Source organism: Falco punctatus, assembly GCF_963210335.1.
Source record: "Falco punctatus genome assembly, chromosome: Z".
In the NCBI taxonomy this organism is placed as follows: Eukaryota; Metazoa; Chordata; class Aves; order Falconiformes; family Falconidae; genus Falco; species Falco punctatus.
Genome location: NC_137586.1, coordinates 4,405,542 through 4,430,690, shown reverse-complemented (window position 1 = coordinate 4,430,690; position 25,149 = coordinate 4,405,542). Strand labels below are relative to the sequence as shown.

Here is a 25,149-nt window from a genome sequence, read left to right as displayed (position 1 = left end):
GCCAGATGCCTTCTCCCACCATATGGTGAACAGAGCACTACTTGATGCCCTCTCCCCACTGGAGAGGCTGCGCACGCTTTCGCAGTTGCCTGACAATGCAGGAGAGCAGGACCTGTCAAGGCAGGTTAGAGGCATGCAAGAAAAACCTCTAAGTGGTAAATTGTGATTTATTATGGCTGCAAGCAACGTGTATGTTTTAAGTACAGAGAACATCATCCAAGCTCTGCAGAAGGAGTATGGGTGAAGTTTAGAGATGAAATTGCTGCCTTGCAGACACAGGGCAGAGATGACAGCATGGTAATAAACATGGCTGGTAGAACAAAGGACACATGACTGAAGATCAAGCAGATGACCCTTTTTATTTCCCAGACAGCACAGCGCTGCTTTCTTCTGCACAGTCCCCATGGGCTCCTCCAGTCTGCCAATGTCCACTTCCTGCAGTGGGGGCATCAGCCATCAGCAGGTTACACCACACTGTGCAATCAGTTTTTCGTTATGACCAGCCTAACTAGGGCACAGAAGGAGAGGGTTTGCCCCCATGTATGCTAATGATGTCTAAGAGTGGGAAACTTTCTGAAGAACAAGGGAAAAAAACCTCTGGCAGCAGTGGTGGAGGGGGCTACAGTGACCTGATGCTGGAAGGATGGGGAAAGGTGGTTTCCACCGTTGATCCTGGTTGTTGGGAGCTGCCATTTCCCATCGGTCTTGGTTCCCGTACATACAGCTGGGCTGAATGAGAGCGAGGGGAAGGAGAAGGAATTTCCTGCAGAAAACACACAATGAATCCCTTCTGTCCCCACATACTTTTGCCAACGCTACAATGTTCTCCCTTCACATCCCATTTTTGTGTAGGATTTCCACTTCCACCCCTCGGCCAGCACCATCTGCAAAGGGAGGCACCTCTGGCCACTGCACATCAAACGCCACTGGCAGCGGCCAGACCCAGGACTGGCACTGCAGACCTCTGTAACCAGCCTGGCTTTTTAGCTCTGCCTTCCCTTGCTGTCCCCTCACCTTGTTCAGGTGCCAGCCAGAAAAGGGATTTCTTTTCTCATGCCATATCCGAAGTTTATAAAATATGCCCAGGTCAGGGAGCTCGATCTATAGAGGGGGAAAAAAACTGCTTTATCCATTGCTGTAAGTCAGAAAAGCATGCAGACAAAGGACAGCTCTGAACATCTTTTAAGAGCCAAATCAGAGAAGAGTCAAAAACTAAAAGGAAAAAAAAAAAAAAGTCCTTTAAAAGTAACAAACCCAACTCTGCAAAAGTAGCTTGACACCTCTCTTCAGGAGAGAACACATAAGTTGCATCCATACGCTTTTGATCATGAGAGCTGCTTGTAACCACTCCTCCCAGTAAGAACTCAGGCCAGCTCTCAGGCTTCAGCTCTTTCTGGAGCAGGGTCTGCCAAGCACAGCCACACTGCCCAGAAGGCAACTATGGCTGCTTCTGCTGCAAAGTGAGTCAATGCTTTGGCTATAGCCATGCATTAAAATCCTTTTTTTTCTCAATTTTTCTCTGACCAGTCCCCAATCAACTTTTAAATGTATTTCTTCCTAAACACAAGAAGGCCCACCCCAGCCTCGAAACTCAGCATGCTGTTGAGCTCAGCCCTAAATATTCATGGAGGTTCACATCCAAGGAGGCTGAAGACCAGATCACTGAGGAGACAAAACACCACTGCTAAATCTCCTGTAAATAACTAATGACTGCTTAGGCACGGAGGGAAAATAGATAAATTATTAACTTCAGAGTGGCATGGTCCAAATGGGCAGAATAGTCTGGAACATGAGTGGGGCTGTGCCTGAGGGGAGGGGACTCTCTGCTTGAGGAGCCACAGAGGAGATGTGGTACTTGGTACCACGATGACTTGAAGTCATCACCACTTGAGCACACAGGAGCACCGGCCTAAGCCCTGCTTGGAGAAGTCAAGCCATATCCATAGGTGGGTAAATCATTTGCATCACCACTAAACTAAACGACTTCCACTTCAAAAAGATCTACTGAGGTGAAGATCTCATGCTGATGATTTTCTGTGCAGGACTGAATCTAATGCCCTGGAAAACAACACCAAGCCAAGCTTACCACTTGAAGAAGATTCATACCATGAACTTGTCAGTCTGTCCAGCTTCAAAGTTGTCTGAATTGTTGTCCAGCTTCATCTCATCTGACTTCCCCTTGTCTCCATATATCTGGAAGTAGATGGTGGCATCTGTCCCTGCATTTTTAATGTCACTTGTCCAGATCCACAGAGACCAGGGGCTTTCTACAGAGAAAGGTTCAAGACATTTTGTTTAAAAAAATTATGTTTAAAGGTGTCCTGGTAAAAAACCCATAATTCTTATTCTTATTATGGTAGAGAGAGCAGGATGGTGTGTAAGAAGACCAGGACAATTTATCCTTTTCTGCACAAATGTAATCAGCTGCTACGTGACATATAGGAACAAGATTGCTTGGAAGTATAATTCTGTGTTTTCATTTAACACAAAATGAGAAATCCATAAATCACCACTTTCCAGGTGAACCATATTCTTCTGTGTTATGTATTACTAACATGGTAGTCCAGGGATGCGCTCCATCTCTGTACTTTCAGCACACTTCCCCAGCACCTGCAGGTCTTAAAGCCAGGGAAATAGTCAGCTTTCTTTTTGTCAATGAGAAAGAGTCTCCAGGTACTTGCATACAGACCAATGCAGCTCCAGGTAGCTCCTAAAATTTGCTCCAGATGATCTGAGTCTGGAGCAAGGAGGGTTATGGATGAAGCCGTGTATCTCTTCATCCTGACCTAATCAGCCTTCCTGAGACTGGACCAATTACCCCAGATACGCCTTTTGCAGGACAGGCTGGCTCAGAGCCCATTCAGCTGTCTCTAGCCAGGCTGCATCATGTGGGACAAACACGCTCAGAGCAATGTAAAGATATTTTTCAACAGTTTTGAAATTATTTAAATGCCTAAATCCCACCCGACTTCAGCGCTTACATTACTCTAAGCGATGTGCCCAAAGATTGTGGCAAAGCTATGAATTTTTGTACCTCTTAAGCCTTCACCCAACATTTTAACCATAGGAGCAGTGAACCTGCAGCAGCCTTACCCTGGTTTTCATACCAGAGGCCGGTTGCATATCTAAAGGTGACACTATACCCTCTAAAGAGCCCCTCATCTGCATTCCCTACTGATAGCAACGTGCTTCGCTTCTGTAGGCCTTGCAGCACCTACAGGAGAGGGAACGGGCTTCTTTCCTGACTCAGACATCAGCTGAATTATTAACAAATCCTAATGAAAGAATCGCTAACCCTTTCGGTGTGCCTGAGCCTGCATGAGCACAGCTTGACCTTCAGAGCCCAGAATGGAATATAAAAATATGATGACTTGCATATAAATTAGATCTTTACTGATCTACTCAGCATTTGACTGTAAAAAAAGAGGGAACAGCAACTCAAAAAGTGAGGGGGGAAAGGGAACTCTTTTACAAAAAGTTTTGCTCCTATTTCAGTAATATGCAAAATGTTCATGACCACTCCTTGCTGCAAAGCAAGTTTCACGTGAGCAGAAATGAAGCTAAGGCAAGTTGGTGTGTGGCATGTGGTGCGGCAGCCTGCTCTCCCTGGGGAAAAGAGCAAGGGCGACTCAGACACCAGAGACTTCTCTATCTGTCTGCTTTGGCCTCCCTGATCTCTTGCTGAAGGAGTGATGCATGCAGGAAGCGGGGAAAGGGAACCTGCACCAGGATTAAATGCTGATAGAGGGCTGGCAGGGACAAACGTGGGCGAGCTGGGTCTACAGCTGCTGGAGGAGTCCAAGCATTTCTCCAAATACCCATCCTCATCCTCCCAGAGTTCGCTGGGCACATTCCCCTCTTTCCTATCCCTTCACATCAAGGGATCCTGGCAACTTGGAAATTCTCTCGGAGCCAGAGCAAATATTCCCCAGGGCAAAAACACCAGGGAGGGCTAGACCTAACACTACAGTTTCGAGAATAGTATTCAAGTTAAGGCTGGAGGGGGAAGGGGAATAAAAAAAAAAAAAAATAAAAGAAAGAGAATAAATACAAGCTACACATCGAGCTGCAATCCGGTGGGGGAACAGCTTGCAAACACTACGCAGGGAGCCGTTTCACCATGGATACCCAAAGTGAGGTTGAACCAAGCTTTGATCAGCTCTGCAGAAGGGGACGGTCCTGCATGCACGGAGAGATAGGCGAGATTACATAAGAAAAGACATAGGTCTTTTCTAACTCCAAGTCTTACGCTTCTATAATCTGGCAGCTAAAGGTCACAGATTTCTCAAGGCTCATGCTCTCTATCTCCTGCACTGCGGCAGCAGGGGAATTAGCCTGTCAATAACAATCAGAGCTGATAATAAGGGTTAAAGGTTGCAGATGCTTTAGTTAAATGGACCGAGTCAGAGGCACAGTGTGGTTATAACACTGACTAACATTTAGATAAAGCTTATTTATTTAAGTGACCTGCTGTTTAAGCAGGAGCCCACCCAAAGCATTCAGATTAAACTGTATCTGTTATCCTAATTAAAACATTCTGCTTACACATACGCGCTGGCGCAGGCGAGATGGCAGCAACCCCTTTTGCTTGCTGCCAAACCAGCCAGCGAGGCTGGGTGCTGGAGCTGGGGTTGGATGGATGAACATGCCAGTATGCTGCCCTGCACAGCACGGAGCAGCACCCCCAGACGTGTGCCACTGCCTCCCTCTAGAGAAGAGGCTTCAAATGCAGCACTCATGTGCCTCAGGAGGCACCGCCGGCAGCTGGGCAGGACTGAGAGCTGCTTTTCCTCAAAGACCAAGAGTAAAAATGTTGAAGTTAGTGGGGAGAATTTGGATTTTCTTCCTGTTTTCCACGAGATTTGTATTTGTGTTATATTTAGGGTTTTTTTCCATCTGGAGTAGGAGAACTTTGTTTCTATAGTAGTGAGAAACGTAGCCTGGCTTGTCTGCAAAGGTGAGATGCCCAAAGTCCAGTGAACCTGGGAACCAGGTCCATTTTCTTCCCTTAAGAAGAAGAGTGCAATTCTTAAAAATATTTTTCAGTTTCATTTTAAATTCCCCAAAGCAGGATGTTCAAAGCTGAAACTCATGTGGGCCTCAGTTCCCTTGAGCCTCTACTTCACCATGTCATGTCGCATGGGTAACACTCAGGGTGTTGTGGGGGGTCACAGGAGGGCTCCTGGGCACTTGTACATACTTTTCAGTCTTCTCTGGCGCAGGGAGAGCATTTCGTAGAGCTCCCGCTCTATGAGACCATCTCCTTCATCTTCATCCAGCCATTTCCCACACGGGAAAGTTTGCTCGATACCAGTGAATGGGCAGTAAACGACCACCTAGGAAAAGAGACTGGGAAGCTGAGTTTGAATACTCTATTACTGGCAGTCGGCAGGACCTTGATAAGAAAAGTTCAACTAACTGAAGCAAAGACAGAGCTGGAGATCTTGGTCCTGCTCTCTAAATCGTTTTTTTTTGGATCGACATGACCTGCACTGGTTGCACAGTTCCCAAACTGGAGCATAGCTAGGACCCATCTGTCCTGTTATTCCCACTTTTCCAGAAATACATCCAAATGGGTCAGCCAAGAAGAGGTGAAACACCACAAGGGGAAGGGAAGGGGAACCGGCAGAGTGGCTGCAGAAGTCACCACCACGTCAGGGTGCAGCATGCGCCCTGCACCACACCAGTGCACAGTAGGGTTTTGTAGGAAACACAAGATACAAAAAGCCTTCAGATACATCCCAAGCTGATTTTGCTTTCCAGGAAAACTGCATTTCCTCCCAGCTTCAGAGTAGGCAGCTGCCTCCCTCTCCACCCTCCCACTACCTTCTGCTGATCCTGTGCACAACCTCACACCACCTATTTCTCCACTACTGCCCAGTAACAGCTGTGGTCAGCTACTTTTTTTTTTTTTTTTCTCTGAGCTCCGAATCAGCATCTGAAAACTTCAGCAAAGCCTGAGTACAGATGAAAACTTTGAGATGCTCAGCACAATCCAAGACTGAATTTCTGTCTGGCCCCTTGGGTGAACATCTGAAGGTGCTTTTGGCGCTGAACAAACAATAATCTCTATCCTTGTGACTGCAAAGGGGCAATCAACCCAATTAGCGAGTGATTGACTTATGCATCTAATGTGCCTTTGAGGCAATCAGTTACTACCATGCATTATGTATAATATTGACTTGTTAAACCAGGGGATACCATCATCCAGATAAAAGCAGATTTTTTTAGTATTATTTATTTAATTTTTAAGCTGTATTTGCTTGTTGGGGTCTGGTTATGGAGAGGGAACAGCCTGACAGCTGCCTATGAACAATTTAGTCTCACCTTCTCACAAAACCAGCCAGAACTGACGCCACAGTTATCGTGCCCAATGGTGACTCTGCTGAGAGGGCTGAGGAGAGCAGCTATCTCCACGTTAAAGAGATCTGTTCTGGCACGCTCAAATTCACCTCCTTCCAAGAAAATCTTCCCACTGTTCTTTAAGCCTTTGGAGCCATGGAGGATTACGTGGATCTTGGAGTTTGTGCCAGCTCCCCTGATATCTCCTGTCACTACAGCGACGTTGTACACAATACCTGAAGGAATCAGGAATTTGGTTAGGAAGAAAAGAAGGGAGGAAAAAAGGATGAGAGTAATAATTTTGATAGGATTTACATAGGGCTCTACTGGCTTCCCACTGGTCCTTTTCCAATGGTTCCCATTGCTTTCGACAGTGCAATGCTTCATTTTGTTGTGTCCCACACATACCTCTGAGAAACACTCCGCTACCTTCAGACTGTCTGAGAGAAACAGATTTGTGGCAATAAACTCGCTGTCACATGGCCCAATGGAAAAAATTATAGGTTTTTTATCACCCTGCATTGATGATTAGGTGAAGAAAGGCAAAAAAAAATTGAACTGGCAACTAAGTCGCTTGATTTTGAGAAGTACCAAGCACCAAAACTCATGATTTTGAGAAGTACCGAGCATCACCAGAGGATGCTGAGAGGATGGAGGAGGGTTGCTTTAAACAGTGGGGGCATGTTCTGTAGCATCACAAAACTCTGGAAACTTGGGGTCAGCAGCCTATAATGCTGCTGAGGCCAGCAGGACCTTCACTGTCACTGTGAGAGCCTGAGGATCTCAGCAAAACAAGCCTTGGGAGAGGTATTAGTCCAGCTGGAAAAAAGAAGAATATTTCTGAAAAGAAGCCTATGCGCATAGAAGCTGTTTTTTTCTAGCTCTAACTGTCATCTAAGAAAGATAACACTTCTTCCCTACAAGCCTTGCTTCTCAGAAGGCTCACTGACAGGCATATCCTAGACCTGCGCCATGGCATCAAATAAAGAGACACCTCTAACCATAACAGTGTGTTAGGGAGCAGGTATAAACCAGCTGGGGTCCAAGCTAAGTCATTCCTTTGCTTAAATCGCCTGGAAATTTCAATAGGGACTTCAGATGAAGTAGAAACGTCAGAACTCTCTCCCTTCTAACAACCCTCTCTTTGAAGTTTAGGTTAAAAACTGTATTCAAGCATGTGTTACTGCATACATATCATCTTCAACAGAACTCGTGAGAGCAGGGGAAAAATGCATAGTCACGAATGGTAAAAGATAAGGGAAGCTTTCAGTAAATTAATTGCATTTTTTTCCAGATTTCTTTCCCATCTTCCCCTGATTTTTCCCAACACGCATCCTGCAGTCAGGTCTGCACCCAGACCGCTTTCCTCGTGCACATGCTGGGGGCAATATGAGGGCTGCAGATGTTGAAGACCACACAATGAAGCGAAGAACAGCTGTTATGTGCATAGTCAAAGTGTTTACCTTTATGCTAATGAATAAATACAGGCAGAAAACTACCCAAATAATCTGCCTCGTGGTAATTTCTTTTAACAGAGACATAACAGCTGGTTGTCTCAGCTCCAACCATGTTGGATAATAAAAAAAATCCAGTTTAGGGCTCAGCACTGCCTTTCTTGATTTGTAAAAGGATGCGCAGCTCCCCAGCCGAGAACCTGAAGTACAATATGCACTACCGTGTGGCACATGGGTGACTGTGGGGACAGCCATTTACTTTCCAAAAGCTGGTGAGTGACTTGCTGAAGTACAAGCCAGACCTTTCATCTCCTGCCCGTCAGCCCCTTCTCCAGGTGCCCCAGGAGATGGATGAGCATGTAGGTCCTGCACAGCTTCCCCAGTGAGATACGGGGGTGGGAAATGCAATGGTAGGTCAGGGACCCCCAACACAAAGCTGCCTGCCACCAGCAGATGGTCCACTGCAGGTCTCCCTAATCCTCAGGCATTCAATCTTCTAAAGAAAATACGGCTAGTAACACTAATTAGGCCGTCGTATCTCCGCATTTCCCACCACGGTTTCAGCCCATGACCTTACCTGTGGCTTCAGTGCCCCCAACCAAAATGTCCCTCTGGATTTTTCCATCATCTTCATCTAAAGCAAACCAGCGTCCAACTGGGAATTCGTACACACATTTATTGCCGATGTCTTCAATGATCACCTAAAGGAAAAGAAGCAGCACTTTGCAAAATAACGTGGAGAAAGCAAAGGTGTTACACGAGGAGGTGACAGAAGAACAGAAGCTTGATGTGCACACCCTTACCTGATATTTAATATATTCAGTACTCGAGCAGATCCCTCTCCACTCCCTAATTAGTACTGATAGAATTTCAGACAATCAGCAAGTAAAAAGCCAGGCTTTTTTTCTTTTCTCTTTTATCTAGTGAACTCAGTCTGTGTCTCTCGCAGTGTACGAGACCAGATGTCTCTGCTAGCAAGACCAGCTGGCTGGCCCGTCTTCCTTCTCTCCAGAGCCTGTTTGCTGGCTACCCCTCTCCATCAGCTGAACGGCAGCTCTTTGTTCTGCTTTGGGAACAGGCTGTCTTCTTTCTCCCTCAGTTTTAGAGTCTTGTTATAAAATGATACCAAGGAATTTCGGGACAAATTGAGACCATCAGAGCAGCTTGTGTGACCTGGTAATATTGTGTTATCCCACTCAGCTACTCCAGGATGGAATCCTTACAGAGACAGCCATGAAACCCTGCGGTAGAAACAGTTTCTAATTTGGAAGGATTTGGCTTTTGGACCTATTTAGTTATATATTTTATTGAAACAAGCCAGGGAACGATCTTCCCCTTTAACACTAGATTAAGCCAATGTTACCCGCTTGGAGTTTATTGCACCTCCTGCTGAGTCACTTCTTACCATATCTTCTTCTGGGTTCCCGGAGCTTGCCATAGATTACTGCAGCGTTTTAAACAAGCAGTGAAGAGTACTGAAGATTTTCAGCCAGAAAAGAAGAAATCAAAATCTCTACTCACCTGTACATCTTATGTTTCAGAGGGGCAAAAAAAATTAAAAATCACTATTACGGATTGCAAGTCCTTGCTACTTTTCTCTGCCTTCTCAGCAAACAGGGAGAATCTGAAAGCTGTCTTTCCTGCTAGATTTGTGAAACCATGCTTTGGGAAGCAGAGCTTCCCCTCCTGTCACTCATCCCACACTGTGCTGTTGCCTGTGGCGTTACCAACTCTCATAGTACCTCTGTGGATACAGACAGCAGTGACTGTCAGCATGAGAGAGCAGCGCTGTGCTGGAGTGTTAAGAGACTAAAATATGTGAGGTTCGGGAGCAATAGCAACACTCGGATTCCCCTCTACCAGCTGATCCTCTTTGGGTTCCTGTTAATACGTTTATTCATACATTTTTAGAGGTGGAAAACCAGCTCTGAGTATAAGCCACGCTGAAAACACAAGAAACATGAGAAGAACTTCCAATGATGCTTAGCAGGTTCAACCAGGATGACAAGTGCTGGAGTCCCCAAGTATTACAGCAAACTACAGAAAAATATCTACCAACGGTAAACAATAAGTGGGATGTTTCAGCTCCAAGCTTCCAGTTGAACTTGAAAAGCAAAAGCTTCCTTTTACTTAATCACAAACATCTCAGCGGTTCCTGTAGCAGAACACAGGATGGGTGTGTTGGCTGCAACTAGTCCCTACTTCAGGCTTTGGGACTTAAGCAACCTAACCATCAGAAATCATGGTAGGCAGACTTCAGCTGTAAGGGGAGAATGCAGCTCCTTTTCTGAGGCTCCCACCCCCCCACATACACCATTTATTACAGGGGGCACAACATCCCTCTCTTTCATCTGCTACGTTTTCCATGGACAGCCGACACAATAACTCTTAGAGCAGCATATGGTGATGGTGGGAAAGCATGTGCTAATGTTTGCATTTCTAATACATCAAACCACCCTGTTATCTAGGATTTACAAATTTGGGGTCAGATCATCAGTGGATTAAAGCCAGCTGGGTTGGACGACACCAGCAGAGAAAAGAAAATGGGATTAGAGGAAAGAGTCATCGATTTGTCCTTTTAAAATATTCCTTCAACCATTTCACTAAAAGCTGCAACACCTTCATGCTTTAGAGCAGGAGGATAAAATGAGGAGGAAAGTGGAAGAAAGGGATCTTTGTGGCAGGTATCTCTTGCTGTGCCAATGATAAATCACTTAAATTTGGCCAAGCTGTAAGTCTTTGCAAATTTCCGGCATGAACAGACTCAACAGATATTTCTCAGACTCTGGTATCTTTACCATCTTGGTAATGAGTTAAGTCAACAGTGAGAGGGGGCTTGGAGGCTCCAGCTTGGAGCGTTCCCCCTCATCTGTCAAAGAAACTGCAGTCACCAAGACAGGAGAAATATTAGAGCAGGCAAATTCAAGTCTTTTAACAACGAGATTTTCTCACTTCCACATTTGCCTGAGATACTCAACAATTTACCTAACCCAGAGCATCCCTCATTTTCTATCCACCCAATGTGAATCTGCTGCACCTGGTTGAGATGCACCTCGCTGCTGCCAGCACTCCACCAGCACCGCCGTGCTCTGCAGAAAAAAGCAAACCCTGGAGAAGATATGCTGGGAAGGTGAAAACTTGATTTGTGCCTTTCTCAGTTAACGAGGTACCTGTACCACCAGCAAACATCCTTGCATTTCTCAGCATCTCACCACCAGGAGGGTAAGTGAGACATTTTGATCCCACCACATGCTTATGTTAAATGTCTCAGGAGTAACTAACCTTTGCAAGGAACCAGCCAGCAGAGCCACCCTTGTTATTATGCCCTATATTAATTTTCCTTAACCTTCCCAAATTCGGAGCATCGAGTGTGAACTTGTCCTCTGCTCCCTTTTCAAAGTTGTCTTTGTCATTGTCCAGTTTCCTCACACCTGAGAGAAAAAAATAAATGGAGAAAAACCAGGGAGGAAAGGGTTACTGGCACATGCATGTTTGTAAGGGAAGAAATATTTAGGAATGTCACCACTGACAGAATCAAATATTCTCCAGCTACCAGCTCTCTGCAACCAGGACTCAAGGTAAAGGCAGAAGACTTTATATTCTAATAAAAAAGGTACCTTTTCTTGAGCACAAGAGACCAGGATTTTCACTCTAATGTCACAGCTACTTACAGCTCTCACAGTTTTCAGAATATATATCCAGATGGCTCTTGCATCTTTTTTCCGTACCAACCACATTTCCCTTTTATTTTCAATGTCTTTAAAAAACCTCTAAACTGTTTAAAAAAGGCTTTGGTCACAAGCTGCAGATTTTGACATTTCAGGACACAGGATTCTTTGCTGCATCACACAGGAAGGATTTATTTTCAAATTAGGACCCTACCAGGGTTGTTGGCTTTTCTTTATCTCGCAGGAGCTTGCCTTTATGAAAAGTGTTGAAGCACTGACCTCAGTTGCAATCAACGCTATTCCCGTGCAAGCAATGCTGCGAGCAGGATTGAACCCACCCAAGGCATCAGTGCAGGGGAAGGTGTCAGAGGGCAAATTCATCCCACTTATCTTAGGAAGGGGATGAAAGATTCTCTAGGGGTGCTATTTCTCTGTAGATATGACAGAGTGCTCGGACACCCAGCTCGGATTTAGACTCCCACCTTCAGATGTCTCCAGTCAGATGAGATGAATCCCCTTGTAAAAGCCTGGAGAATTAATCAAGGATGAGACCTATCCACTAGGTTTCATAATCTGTTCAAGGACACTTGGCAGACATCATATCGTTATTTCTTGAATTTGACAGGATAGATGCAGTACAGAAGAGAGAGAGTATTTGCTCTCTGGGTCTCCAGGAATATCCACCCACTCTCCTCTATAGCATGACCCAGGGAACTTGATCTGGGCACATCTTTTACTATTATTCAGTTAACAATATTAAAAAATAAATTAATTCAAGTTCCTAGATCACTGTTGTAATACTATCTACATTTAAAAAGAAAAAAAAAAAAAAGCTACCACCATTAATTTAAAGCCAGCTAATATAAATCTTGGTTAGATTATCTTTCTAAATGGGCAAGGAGGCTCACCCACAACCTTTGCATGCTGAAAGGACTGCATTACCCATCTGGGGATGCAGAAAGATGGGACATGCAGGTCTCACTGCATGCACTATAAATACACAGTGGTGTTGGATCCCCCAGCAGATCGGCACTTACTGCACTGGTTTATGCTGGTACTTTATGCTGCATTTTTCCAGGGTCTGGGTTTTTTGGTGGTAGGTAACTTCATTCACGCTCACAGCCCAGCCACGACTACTGCTCTGCAGACGCAGCTTCCAGAAGCTGTGGATGCGAGAAATCCCAGAGCTAACAGCACCATTTGTTGTGCCTTTCAGTCAGCCAAATTATTCTGCATTTGCCAGATTGGTGTTGCGTGTTGTTCAGATCACAGGCTTGCAGAGCAGGAAGAAATATTTTAGGAAATTATTTGCATTTGAATACCTGTGTCTCCTTTCTCACCGAAGATATTAATGAAGACATCCGCATCTGTTCCACTGCCACTAATGTCGCCAGTAAAAACTCGGACCACGTATTTGTTGACTGCAAGGAGAAAGGCAGAAACCCCACACATTAATAACTCAGTGGTGTGATACAAAACATCTTAGTACAAACCAATGCAGGCTGTGCTGATGCTGTCTTGAAAGCACATCTGAACCTTGGCTCTCGGTACACTGACCCTCTCCTCCATAAGAGGAATAAATCCGTAGGCAGAGCTCCGATACTGCGTACTCACTGCCCCGGGCAAGAGGAACAGGTCACTCAGTTACTAGCCTTGACATTGAAAGCTGAAATAGATGAGAAAAAGGTGCAAATTTTGATCTTGATACATGGCCATTAAATGAAGTCAGACCTACGCACCAGCCTTGCTTTTTTCAAAACGCCAATGAGTTACTGAGCCAGCCATCTGCCCCAGCTCAGGCTTGACCCCTCTGGCCCAAACGCTAGCCTGGAGCTATTTTTGCAGCTTAACTTACATTAAGCCTGGCTGGTGACAAGTATTTTGAGGAAATGTCAGTCACACTGCACAAGCACAAAGATATGGAGGTGACCACCCTGCTACTCTGCCCAGTTCATAAATAAATAAGCAAATAAATAAATAAACAAAATCCAGTCCTTTCCATTTAATGGAGAAACAAGAGTAAATCCCAGGATCTACGACACTGTGAAGCTGCATCATGTGGGGCACTAAGTAACATGAAAACTACATGGGTGAGCCATGCCACGAACACTTCACATGTCATGTCAGTCAGTTTGAGAAGCAAGTTCTTCAGACAGATCAGGATGGGACCCACTTGGTTCCAAAGCACAGCAAGGGTGAGCTCAGCTTCTTCTGAAACCAATGAGAAAACTCCCATGGACTTCAGGGTGACTATATTTGGGGCAAACATGAGCAACTTTCAAAATCTACCCCTGAAGTCTACATGGCTACCTCGTTCCTCCAAGCAAACTCTAGCCATGACAGATGTCTAGTGCCATATCCACTGGGCAAAACCAGTGCTGCAGGCAGACAGCAAGACACAAAACTGATGAAGATTAATGCAAAATCTACTAATGCAAGGTACATGATGTCGTATACGTCCCCAACAAAGTATCTGTTATACCCTGTATTACTGAGCCCTGCCTAGCTGGTACTGAAAGCTCTGCATTGCATCATCTCTTCATTTCTGAGCCCTGGGCACACTCCTTCTGCAAAAGGCATAAATGCACAGGCCACCTCACACATACCTCCCTTGCAAAAATACAGCTTTATACACCAAGACCCACAGTGAGCAACTTTTTCCCATTGGCAGGCGCAAAGTTAGGGGAGAAGCTTGTCTAGGCTTCCCAGCCAACAGCAGAAATTAATTCCCTCGGGAGCCACAGACCATAACAAACCCTGGCTTACCACTCCCAGAGCAAGTCACCCGCCTCCTCCACCATAATCAGTGTAAATTAAAAATTATTTTAAAAGACAGCAGACACTCGGGTGCACGTGCTCCTGCTAGGGCAGACGATGTGAGAGCAAGAATCTGAGAAGCTGTTGTTGGACCATCCTCTGAATTATAAAGATGCACTCAGCTCCCAGGGTGAGGAGTACAAGGGCAGAGCCCAAACAAGGGAAAATCACCTGTCACGGTTTAATGAATGTGCTCTGAAAAGGCTAAAAATCGAGCTGACATTCTTGGCACCCCGTCACAAAACATGCCATTACAAATAAAATAATAATGATAAAAGTGCAATAAATACTAAATAACAAGAAAGAGGATGACAGAGCCAGGCTCAGACAAGGGAGAGAATGCCTTAATGTACCTCTTTAACTCTTTTGCTTCAGTTCATAGAGCTCTAACAACTTGCTAGAGATACGGCAACACCAAAGGATTTCATTTGCATTAGCCAAGGATGGAGATGGTGAAATTTACAGCTCCCGTTTGGCCACTAAGCTGCTGTAACTAAAAGTGACCTATTGTACACTGGAATCTTTAATCACAGACCACATTTGCTTCTTGCACCTCCTCTAGAATATTTATTCTGATGTCAGTGATTAATTTTCCACTCTGCTTTTCCAGGGCCAGAAGAACCCAACGAGATAAAAGGATCCACAAGAGGACAAGCATCAACAGCTGAACGTACATTACCCTTGTAGGATCAGGCTTTACGCCTCTGAAGTACAGACCAGAAAGATGACTGAGCACATGCCTGAACACCAAGAAGGACATTTAGAGAGCGAGTCCCTGAAGAGCAATTGGCAGCAGTCACTCAGAGCAGAGCAGGAAGGGCACCTTACATAGCTTCTGCAGAAATATGCCTGGTCAGCAAGGAAAACATGGGTAAAATTATTTTCCACATCAAACACCTTGAAAGGTTTTGCAATATGGCCGTATTTCAAATCTAAGGTATGTCATGAAATCATTTGACAACCTGCTCAGAACACCAAGTGATGCCAAGGGCTCTCTACACAAACGATGTTGCTGTCAGCATTAGCACGGAGACCCCCATGGCAGAGCTGGTTCCTGAGCCCACAGAGATGGGCATCGCATTGTGTTATCGTTTTGGGCTGGTTGCACTGTGCTGCAAAGGTTTCGTCTTGTCCCCTGAAATACCAGTGAGGCCGGGGCGCCTGGCATGTGCTGGCATGCCTCTTCCCTGCGCTCCTTGCAGAAGTGTTTCCATAGGCAAAGGTACTCCAAGAGCATTAGTGGTCCTTGGTTTAGGTCACAGCACATGCCTGCTTCATGGACCACAGGATCATGCCTAGCATGTGCTCACCAGGTTTTCCCCTTAATGTTTTTCGTATGTTCCCAACTCTGAAACCGTGTGCTGAAGCCGGTCCCCATACCTGCCCCATCCAGCTCTGCATGCAGGACAGTTTTGGTTCCTTCACCTTCAGGAAGCAAACAGGATCAATCCTGAGCCATGCTGAATTTTTGCCAGCCACTCTCTCCCTCTCTAAGCAATTCAGCATTCAGCTGCAGCAGAGAAAGTAGCTCTTCATTCTGCTCAGGGGTCCTTCTGTGCTTCACACATCAGTACATCTTACAGAATTACACGGTGGATGTGCAAATTTAAATAGAAAGGGATGCTACATCTCAAAAAGGCAGGGAGGATTCAGCTGCTAGAAGCATGCAGGAAAAGGCTCTCATTGCAGCCAGGCAGAGATGTGGCTGAAGTCAAGCACTCTCCATTTTAAGCATGGCTGGATGTTGTTCCCTATTCTGTAAGCCCTTAATCATGCATTATTTAAAACAGTAACTTCATCTTTTCAAAAATACCCACTTGACATTTTTTTTTTTTTTTAATCTCAATACATGGCTCTGAGTTCATCTGCAAAACAGAGATCAAGATGTTGCCTGGGTATTTTTTTTCTGTATGCTTTTCCTAGCACTGGGAACATGCAAAATGCTAATGTACGGCTGGTAAAAGCTGTGACTCCATCTAGCAGCGCAGGCTCGCTGCAGCACAGCGCAGAGAGGGGAGTTTTCCTACAAGTGAAATTAGCAGCATCAGAGGCACAAACTGCAAGATGCCAAGAACAGAGCAGCTAACAAAAATTCAGTAGCAAGAGCAGCAACTATTTTCTGCTGTCTTTTCTCTTCCCATTGCAATACACAAGTGCAAATGTCCTATGCGGTTACAGCACCTTCTTTTTCTTTACAGTTGGGTGTCTGCTGTGTTAGAGACAGGCCGGCTCCCCCCCAGCATCTCCCACCCAACACATTGACACACGCAAAGCTGTCCCAGGAAGGCATTTGGGCACGTTGCCAGGATGCCGTCTCTGGGAAGCAGTGGGGTGGCACTGGCTGGTATGACCCCACCGCATTAATTTAGCAGAGGCATGTGGTACTCAGGTGGCATGTCTGTAACTAATCAGCCACAGCTTTCAGCAGCTGAAAGGAAAGATTAATACCGCACCATGGGTTAGAGCCAGGCTCTTTCCACCAAGAGCCAAGGGGGTGATTTTAGTGAAGGGCTGTGATGCCACAGACACTCCTGACACTGCACAGGGGGGAGGAAGGGCACGGAGCCACCACCCTCCTACCCCCCAGTATGCCCATCTAGGCCGCCCCCACTGCCGTCTCCATCCCGAGTAACCAGGGTGAAGCACTAGCCCAACACACTGCCCAGGTTCCTTTTAGCCAGCCTCAGCACCCCCGGGTGCTCCTGTGCAACCTCTCTCCTGCCTCCAACCATGGCAAATGCACAGACACATCCCAGCCAAATCCTTCCACCTGCAAGCTGCAGCTGGCTGTTCAGCGATGTGATATTCATCTGTTAATGCCATTTATTTAGCAATATGGTATCATGGTCACCTGAAACGCCGTAGGATGGAATTGCCTAAATAAATCTTGTAGCTGATATTATTTGGGGCACTAGATAGGGTGTTTACGCATAAGCTGCTGAGTTTGTAGCAGCAGCAGCAGGAGCATCAGATTTAGACAGGAAAACAAAGTCTGCCGTGCTTCATTACCTGGAGTTATCACCTCCTGCAGGGCACAGAATTCCCTGCTAGACATCCCAGCCTACCCCCCGTGTGCATGGCCTGTCGTGGAGCAGGACAGCAGCACAGCATCCAACATCTAAGAAATGTCACAGCCTTTGGAAGCAAAACACGCTGGGTTAAAAGCAAAGAACTAAGTCATAGGCAGCGACGAATTCTTCTCATAAGGCAGCTTTTAGCAACTACCCTTCTGTTTTCACGGCGCTCCCAAGGGTGGCAACGTTGAAGCCCCATCCTGTATTGCTCAGCACTGAGCAGGCAGATTTCAGAAGAGAGTGGGGACAGAACGGGGAGAGGAGAGTCACCACTACTGTCTCTGAATTGCTGCTGGCAAAGAAATACATTTGTGGTTAGCATGAAAAATGAAAAGAATTGCTGCTGGAGGGAGAGGCAGGGGGCTGGATCCACAGGCAAGTCGCAGTTTCAACCTGAGTCTGCCATTGCCTTTTTGCACGAGCTCAGGAAGGTGGCTTAACGTCCATATGCTTCGGTTCTTCGTTGTCAGATCAAGTCAATCATTCCAGCCCACCAGAAACTGTCTGGTAAAATCTCTTCTTGATGGAAAACACTGACTTGTCAAAATGGAAGCTCCTTGATGTCACTTCTGACAGTGAATTCTGCAATGACAGCTAGACTTCTTGGTCAGAGCAACCTTCAAAGGTTAGACAGCTATGGTTAAGGCACAAAGCTGGGATCCAGCCTCCCAACACGCTTGATTCATTGCAAGTGTTTTAATTTAGTTCTTGTCTCTCCTGGGAGAGAGCCCGTCCCACCAGGCTAACACCACCTCTTCCTAGACAAGCTTCTCCCGACCTTCTGGTGCAGATGCCTTACTGCATCTCCACACACAGCCCTGTCTCTGGAGTCCCTGCAAACACTGCAGAGAAGAAAAATCACCCAGCCTTAATCATCACACCTCTCCCGACTGGAATAGCAGGGATCCTAGAGACAGCTACGCAGAGCAAGACATAATGAGAACCTAAAGCAACCCCTGTAAAAGCAGAGGAGCCCTGCTAAATTCACCAGGAGCTAGCTCTGCCTCAAAGGCAGAAAAAGTGCAAAAGGTTGCACAAAGCAACTGCACAGTTAGGAAAGAAATCTTTTTTTTCCCATGCAGGAAAGGATTGGATTCAAAGGGGTGGTTTAGGGGCTTGAAAATAGTCTCTGTCAAGAGTAATCGACAGCTATCTTTCTTAATGAGCTGCGCCTTCAGAGGTGGTGAACAGCTCCTTAAACCAAGGGTTCAAACTGGAAATGCAGATTACAAGCACTCCTGGGGTGCAGGGGGTGCTGATGAAGGAAGAGCTTTGTGTTGCTTTTGGCCATGAGCACCTCTGCCAAAACACCGTGTTAGTGAGGGAGGGATGCTGAAGAGCCTCTGCACGGCTTTGGGGCGCGTGTCGTTAAAGGCAGCACCAAGGGTGCAAGGCTACTGTGACCCTGGCTCTGCATTTCTTTAACCTCAGAGGAGGTCTCTGGAAGTGTGTTCTTAGGAGATATTATTGCTGCTGCCAGAGGAGGCATAGCACACGGGAAATTATCATGTTTGCTCTGCTGCATGTTGCAATATTCTCAGCCGCTGCCTCATGCCCCTCCTGTAACAAACTCAGCCTCTTGGTCTCCCCATCCAGGCCAGAGACCACGAGCTTCAGCCCCACTTTGCGCTTGCATGAAATCGAAGTATGCCTCCAAACAGTTAATGTATTAGGATTCAGCCTGGATCATCCCTCTGCAAAGCCTGTGAGAAGCAATCTACCACATGCGGGATTCTTTGCTTGTAGGATATGCTAAACTGATGTTCCTACTGTGACTTCAAAGTGATGATGACATTTTGAAGTGAGCTTTGAATGACCTTGCTTGAGAGACAATAGCGGTTTAGTTGCAGAGGCATGGAGCTTAGCACAGGGCAACCCACCTTGTGACAGTGGCATGGAAATCTTTGTTCATCTAATTCTCCAAGATTTCTCACCATTTTTCATTAGTTCAGCCCCAGGGTGGGAGCCCATTAAAAAACAACCAGATAGACATTTCACAAAAGAAATATCTGCTACCTGCTTTCCTCAGATCTCCTGCTATCAAAATTGAGGAAATTGCTGAAAATAAATGAAAAAGGGTTAAACATTTTTGCTCAGAATGAAGAGTGAAACAATTTTACAGTATTGCTTAAAAACATGTTATTATCACGGTACTACAGTCTTGCTTTGTATAAATGTGATATTTAAATAGTTACTTTATTTCAAAACTGATTGTTCACTTAATTATAATACCTAAACATTATTGATCAAAATTATCCCCCATCTTCACAAACAAGCTGCATTATCTGTTTTGTATTGGACACATATAGATCTATATACCAGCCACACAGAGAGATGTCTCATGCCTCTCCAAATTTTTTTTCTCTTGAAACATGAGGTCCTTTATAAAAATTACAAATCTCTATTTCCATCCCTTTCCGAGCTCTGTGCATCTTGTCTTCCTTGCGGTTTACATGTCACCTGCATTTCTTTTTATTTCTATATTTCAATTTCTCATTGCCTTTACTATCTTTAGAGGCAAAAAAATAAATAAAAATACAAGTACAATGTCCATAGCTGCCTTGTTTTAGACATGGTGATACAAGACAGGCAAAGTTTGCAGGGAGGGTAAAATCCTTATTAAACCAACCAAAGTTGTGGGGTTTTTTTTTGGTTTTTTAGGGTTTTTTTTTTGGGGGGAGGGGGTGAGAAAAAAGACATTTCTGGACATTCAGCGTACCAGATAGCATGACAGTTTTCCCCCAGTGTTATCAGTTGGGTGGTAAAAGATATTACTCCCTCTGCAAACCTTGTTTATTGAATATCTCAGCATGCAGCAAGTTTCATCCTCAATACAAGGGGTATTCACCATTATTCAAAAGTAAACAACTCATATTTATTTCATAAATATATTTAGCTGCCTTTTCCTGCACTGATTATACACTTCCAGTTCTCAATGTAAATACAGATGAGTTTTGATGAGCAGGTAACACCGATTAATATTTCATTTCCTCCCCCCACTGCCTTCCACATCCTCAGAAATAATCTCTTTAGATTTTCTGGTCATGGAAGTTTCCGAAGTGCAACACCTCATTTTGAATCATGACCCAGGGGAGAAAGGAGAGGGACCAGCCCCACTCTCCAGACCTGATGCTTTATAAAACCAAGTTGCAAAGCCCACAGGGCATCATTGACTGGTGCCTCACATCCCAGACGCTGCTCCCCATTCAGAGCTCCTAGCGCCAGCATGTTACTGAGAAATATTGGCCAGAGCTTAGGGTTGGATTCAGTCCAGCCCTTAGGGACATGCAGATCCCATTGGGACAGGAAGGATTTAGCTACCGACCCAAAGTCAAGTGTGCAACAATACCTGCTGCCCAAAGTGTTTCCTCAAGCCAGTCAGGCTGGTGCCTCCTAAGTCTTCAAGTCAGCCAACTTTAAAACTCCGGACAATGAACTGTGAAGTCTTAATATAAGCCTCTTTTGCAGAGGAAAGAAATAATACAGCTCACATTCCCAGCTCAAATATACAAGTTCTAGGTCCTGGTGGATCTAAAAACCCCAGAGAACATCTAGAGCATGTTAACTCTATATGTGCTTGCCCAGATGCTCTCAAAAGCACATCAGGCAGAGAAGTCCAGCACAGGCTGCTGCTTCATGTGTACAGGCTGTCCTCATAATGCCTGCATGGACTGCCCTGCCTGCCTTCCAAGGAAACTGCTCTGTGGCTTTCCTGCCCATGGTCTTCTCCTCTGACCCACCATGAACACAGAAAGTCCAGATCTCCTGGAGTGATCTCATTAACTTTGCCCTAGACAGGGACAGACCAATGATTCAAGGAAACTTGTGAAAGACTAATGGATGGGGGCTGACTTGCAACCTGATCGGCAGAACTTCTCTCATTTGTAATTATAATCAATATAGTTCTCATTTTTTAAAGGCGAGCCTACCCTCTGCATGCACGAGCACACGGGCATGTTTCGTCACTCATCTGCCTTTACAGTAAGACAGTTCCTGATTGCTCAGTGTCAACTTAGAGCCATTACCCCTTAGGACATATCCATGCAAACTCTTAGATGCACCATATATCAACCCCAAACCAGGCCAGAACCGACACAACCACCGACCTTCCAGTCCAAAGCTGATTCTTGTCTCAGCAAAGCAGAAAACTCATGTCTGCCTGCAAAAGACAGCGCAGACCCAACCCTAGGTACAGCACAGCTACACCTGACCTGGTCTTGTCATCCATTTTTGACATAATATTAATAATAACAAAAAAGAATAAGTGATCAATGCCTGGCACTCTGAAGCATGGAAAAAATAAGCACAACACGACGGTGTTGGACACATCCATCCTCAAGGTCTGGGTGTGCCATGTGTTGTGACTACCCTGCTCCTCTGTTCTGTGCTGTGTAACACACCCATTGTACACACAGTCCTTATTAATAGACCAAGGAAGACTAAACTGTACCCAGAAAAAATAGAGAATGGAGGAGTTCTACAGTTTGGGGTGACACACATGGTTCTGTCCTACTACAAATATGCAGTCGGCCACGAGCTGCTGTCCCACCCACATTTACAGCCCATCGTGTCTGATCCTAAACAATTTCAGGGTGCTGATGGCCAAAGAGCTAGCTGGAAATCACTCCTTGGCTCTCAACCTCATTTGCAACAGGAGGGTCAGCAAGACTTGACCAAAATTTGAGAGGTTAGCATAAATTGCAATGGCACAGGAGACGGAACTGATTTTCAGGTATCTGTGCTCTTGAACACGGTTTTAAGGACCAGGTGAGTAAATGCTCCCTTTGCAAATGGACGTTCCTGATTTCTCTCAGTAAAAGAGCATGTACAGAGAATTGTTTTAATTAGGGAGAAGTTTCAAAGGTAAACAAAAACAGCCAGTGTATGTTGGTGGTACCTAACTGCAACTTTTTCGCCTGTTCTGAGGGAAACTGGAGGTCACACTGCAGAGAGCCCAACCAGCTGAACAGCGATAACAGCCTGTTGTCACTGCAGAGAGAAGGTGGTCCACGGTTAACTAATGTATCACCTAACCTGACCAAACCTCAGCTTCTTTTATGAATTAGGACAAAATGTAGCCTTGCAAAAATATTCCAGTATCACATCTTGAGACACTCCTCAATCCACCAGCAGACCAAATCTCAGGACTCAATGCTTTCCAGCTGGCTGATAAAAGCTGCACCCATAACACACAGGGATGAGGAAAGACCAGGGTGTCCCACCCACAGTGGGTGCAGAGCAGCTCCGGGGCTGCAGACCACCAGAGACAGATGAGTGAAGTCCAGCCTAACGAAAGCCACCATGGGGTGGGAGACATAAGGGTCTGTCCACAGAGGGGCACGAGTGATTCATGACCAGCCTGCAGATATCAAACTGGCTCCTGAATTCCATTTGCTTTTGCATCTCCGTTGGGTCGGTAGTTCTCCTTAGCGCAGCTACAAGCCATTATGAAGGCTCCCCTCCCCCACTGCTTGTGCAGGACATCAGACACCCTCGGAGTGATCCAAAACCCACAACACTCAAAGGAAAACCAACACCTGACGGTAGTTTTGAGCTGGTTCGTTGTGTAAAGGCTCAGCCACAGTCATACAATCCTAAGGCTTCATAAAGTCAAGTGAAGCAGCATAAGGCCGAACAATAGCCCTTCCTTGTAATTAATACCTGTAATGTAAATTAATCCAGGCCGCCAATAGCAGCTGCTGGGTAAATAAGAATCTGTGGCACTATCACTGTCAAAGGGCCATGGGCATATGATGCGGTGGATTTGAATCCAGGGAATAGAGGATCATTCAAGCAGGAACACTTTAACATGGAACCTGTTGTCCTTGAGGAACGTGTGGCATTCAACAGGGAACCGGACAGGAGACGTTTTATTCAGACAAGTAAATGCAATCACGCAGGGATCTGCAATCACCAGGTGCTCCTGCCACCCTTGGTAGCTCTATTTGGATCGTGAAATGAACTCTACTTTTGTTTTGTGTGTGTCCAATTTCTGAATTATATGTTGACTATTTTTTGGAACATGCCCTTTTCTGCATTTTTTAATAATGCCTCTTTTTTTTGCCTTTAAATTAACCTCTCCAAAGCTCACAGCGCTGCAGGGTTTCTGTGCTCCTCAGAGGTTGAGTCTCCGCATAGCTTGGTAGGTTTTGGTCCAAGCACCAACAATCCCCTTCAAATATGCTTCAAATGGCTCTACAGAGCTTCAACAAAGCCAAAATATGACCAAAAAAATCAGTTTTCTCCAGTCAACATCCCACAGATATCACAGAGAAGATGTACATCCCAGCAGGGACCTCCAGTTCAAGAGAGGAAAGTAAGTCCTCATGACAAAGATGAGAAAGTTCTCCAGGAGAAGATCAAAAGCTGAAGATGTTGCAGCAGAGTGCCAACGGAGGAGATTTGTTTGGTTACCTCCAAAAAATACCAGACTGTGGCCGCAAATGGAGCAGGAAAGCAAAGCATGAGACCAAAGTCTGTAACAAAATTGCCCGGATGGTTTACAAAGAAGTAAAAGAAAAAAGGGGAACAGTGACTGAAGAAATGTGACAAAAAAGGAGAAGAGTACGGCACTGAATGCTGCTAATGGGAACACAGACTTAAGAGGGAGTAGCTAATCTTTCTTTACAGGCACATTAAAATCACCAAACCACATAATTATTCATTTGTCGAGTAGCCTAGAAAATATTAATACTCAAAGAGTAAACACCACTGTTTAATCCATTTGAACTGGGGGGGGGGGGGTGATCCAAAACCCAAGCAAAAACCAACCAACTTTAGGGCAAATGACTCGTATGTACAAAGAAATCATACAACCACCTCTTTTTAGACCTTTATGGATCCAGAGGGAGCCAAATGAATTCAGATAAATTTACATTTGCAGTTGACAGTTCACCTCAGCAGCCTGGGAATGTTTATCTTCCATTAATTATGGTTCAAGGGGAACTGCAACCTGAGATGGCTGAGCTAACCGTCTCCTCTTACAGATTCAGACCTGCCACCTGGAAGGCATCCAACCCTTCACCCGCGCCTCTGGCCTCAGCCCAGCTCCCTGAATTTATACGGATGGCGGCAGAGCATCCAGCCCACGCCACTCGAAAGCAGGCTTTTCTATCTGATAAAGGCAACGAGAACAGATGCATTTCTGACAAATACCTGCTTAAATCTCTTCCTTTATACTCTTAAGGCAGAAAGCAATTTTATTTGTGTTTCTCCTGGACCGAGCACATAGAGAGCAGTTGACCTGGAACCCAAAAATCCCCTTCTGCAGAAGAACAAGCTCTCGGGACTGGCTTTTCAGCTGGTGAAATGCAAAGTTGCTCCAGCAGTTTCATAGGAGATGCGCTGATTTTTACCAGCTGAGAGTTCAGCCAACAAATCCTTTCCTGCTGAGAGGCAGGTGGAGGAAATCACATGCTCTCGTTGGAATCAGCTCTCCCAGGCAGGAGCAATAAAAAACCTCACATGAACTGTTGTGTCATTTAAAGATCTATTAAGATTGAATGGTTGACTTTCTCTTCAAGAGAACCTCTTGTTAATTGTGTATTGCTCTGGCTTATCCACTACCTTCTCCAGACCCCTCCTGCCCCTCCAGTGTCCGTAACTCTTCCATTTCACAAACTGAATGGAGAAAAGAGCAGCAAAGGACTTTGGCACACACAGCCCCAGCAGTAACTGGGTGGGGTTTTGGCAGAGCATCTCCAGACGTTATCTCATTCCCCTACAGCAGCCACCCTGGAGAGGTCTGCATTTATAAAATGCTCCCACATACATTTCTTGTCAATGGATATTATT

General features: G+C 45.4%; 1 protein-coding gene across 1 annotated transcript in view; it reads right to left on the bottom strand.

Moving 5' to 3' along the window:
* The window catches only part of LOXHD1 (lipoxygenase homology PLAT domains 1), a 160,378-nt gene that overhangs the window by 94,810 nt on the left and 40,419 nt on the right, over positions 1-25,149 (bottom strand). The window contains exons 5-11 of the mRNA XM_080371525.1: positions 12,787-12,885; positions 11,079-11,227; positions 8,374-8,497; positions 6,328-6,578; positions 5,201-5,336; positions 2,107-2,267; positions 1,015-1,101 (exon numbers count right to left, since the gene is read on the bottom strand). Coding sequence (XP_080227651.1) covers positions 1,015-1,101; positions 2,107-2,267; positions 5,201-5,336; positions 6,328-6,578; positions 8,374-8,497; positions 11,079-11,227; positions 12,787-12,885 — 1,007 coding nt within the window. The remainder of the gene's footprint in view (positions 1-1,014; positions 1,102-2,106; positions 2,268-5,200; positions 5,337-6,327; positions 6,579-8,373; positions 8,498-11,078; positions 11,228-12,786; positions 12,886-25,149) is intronic.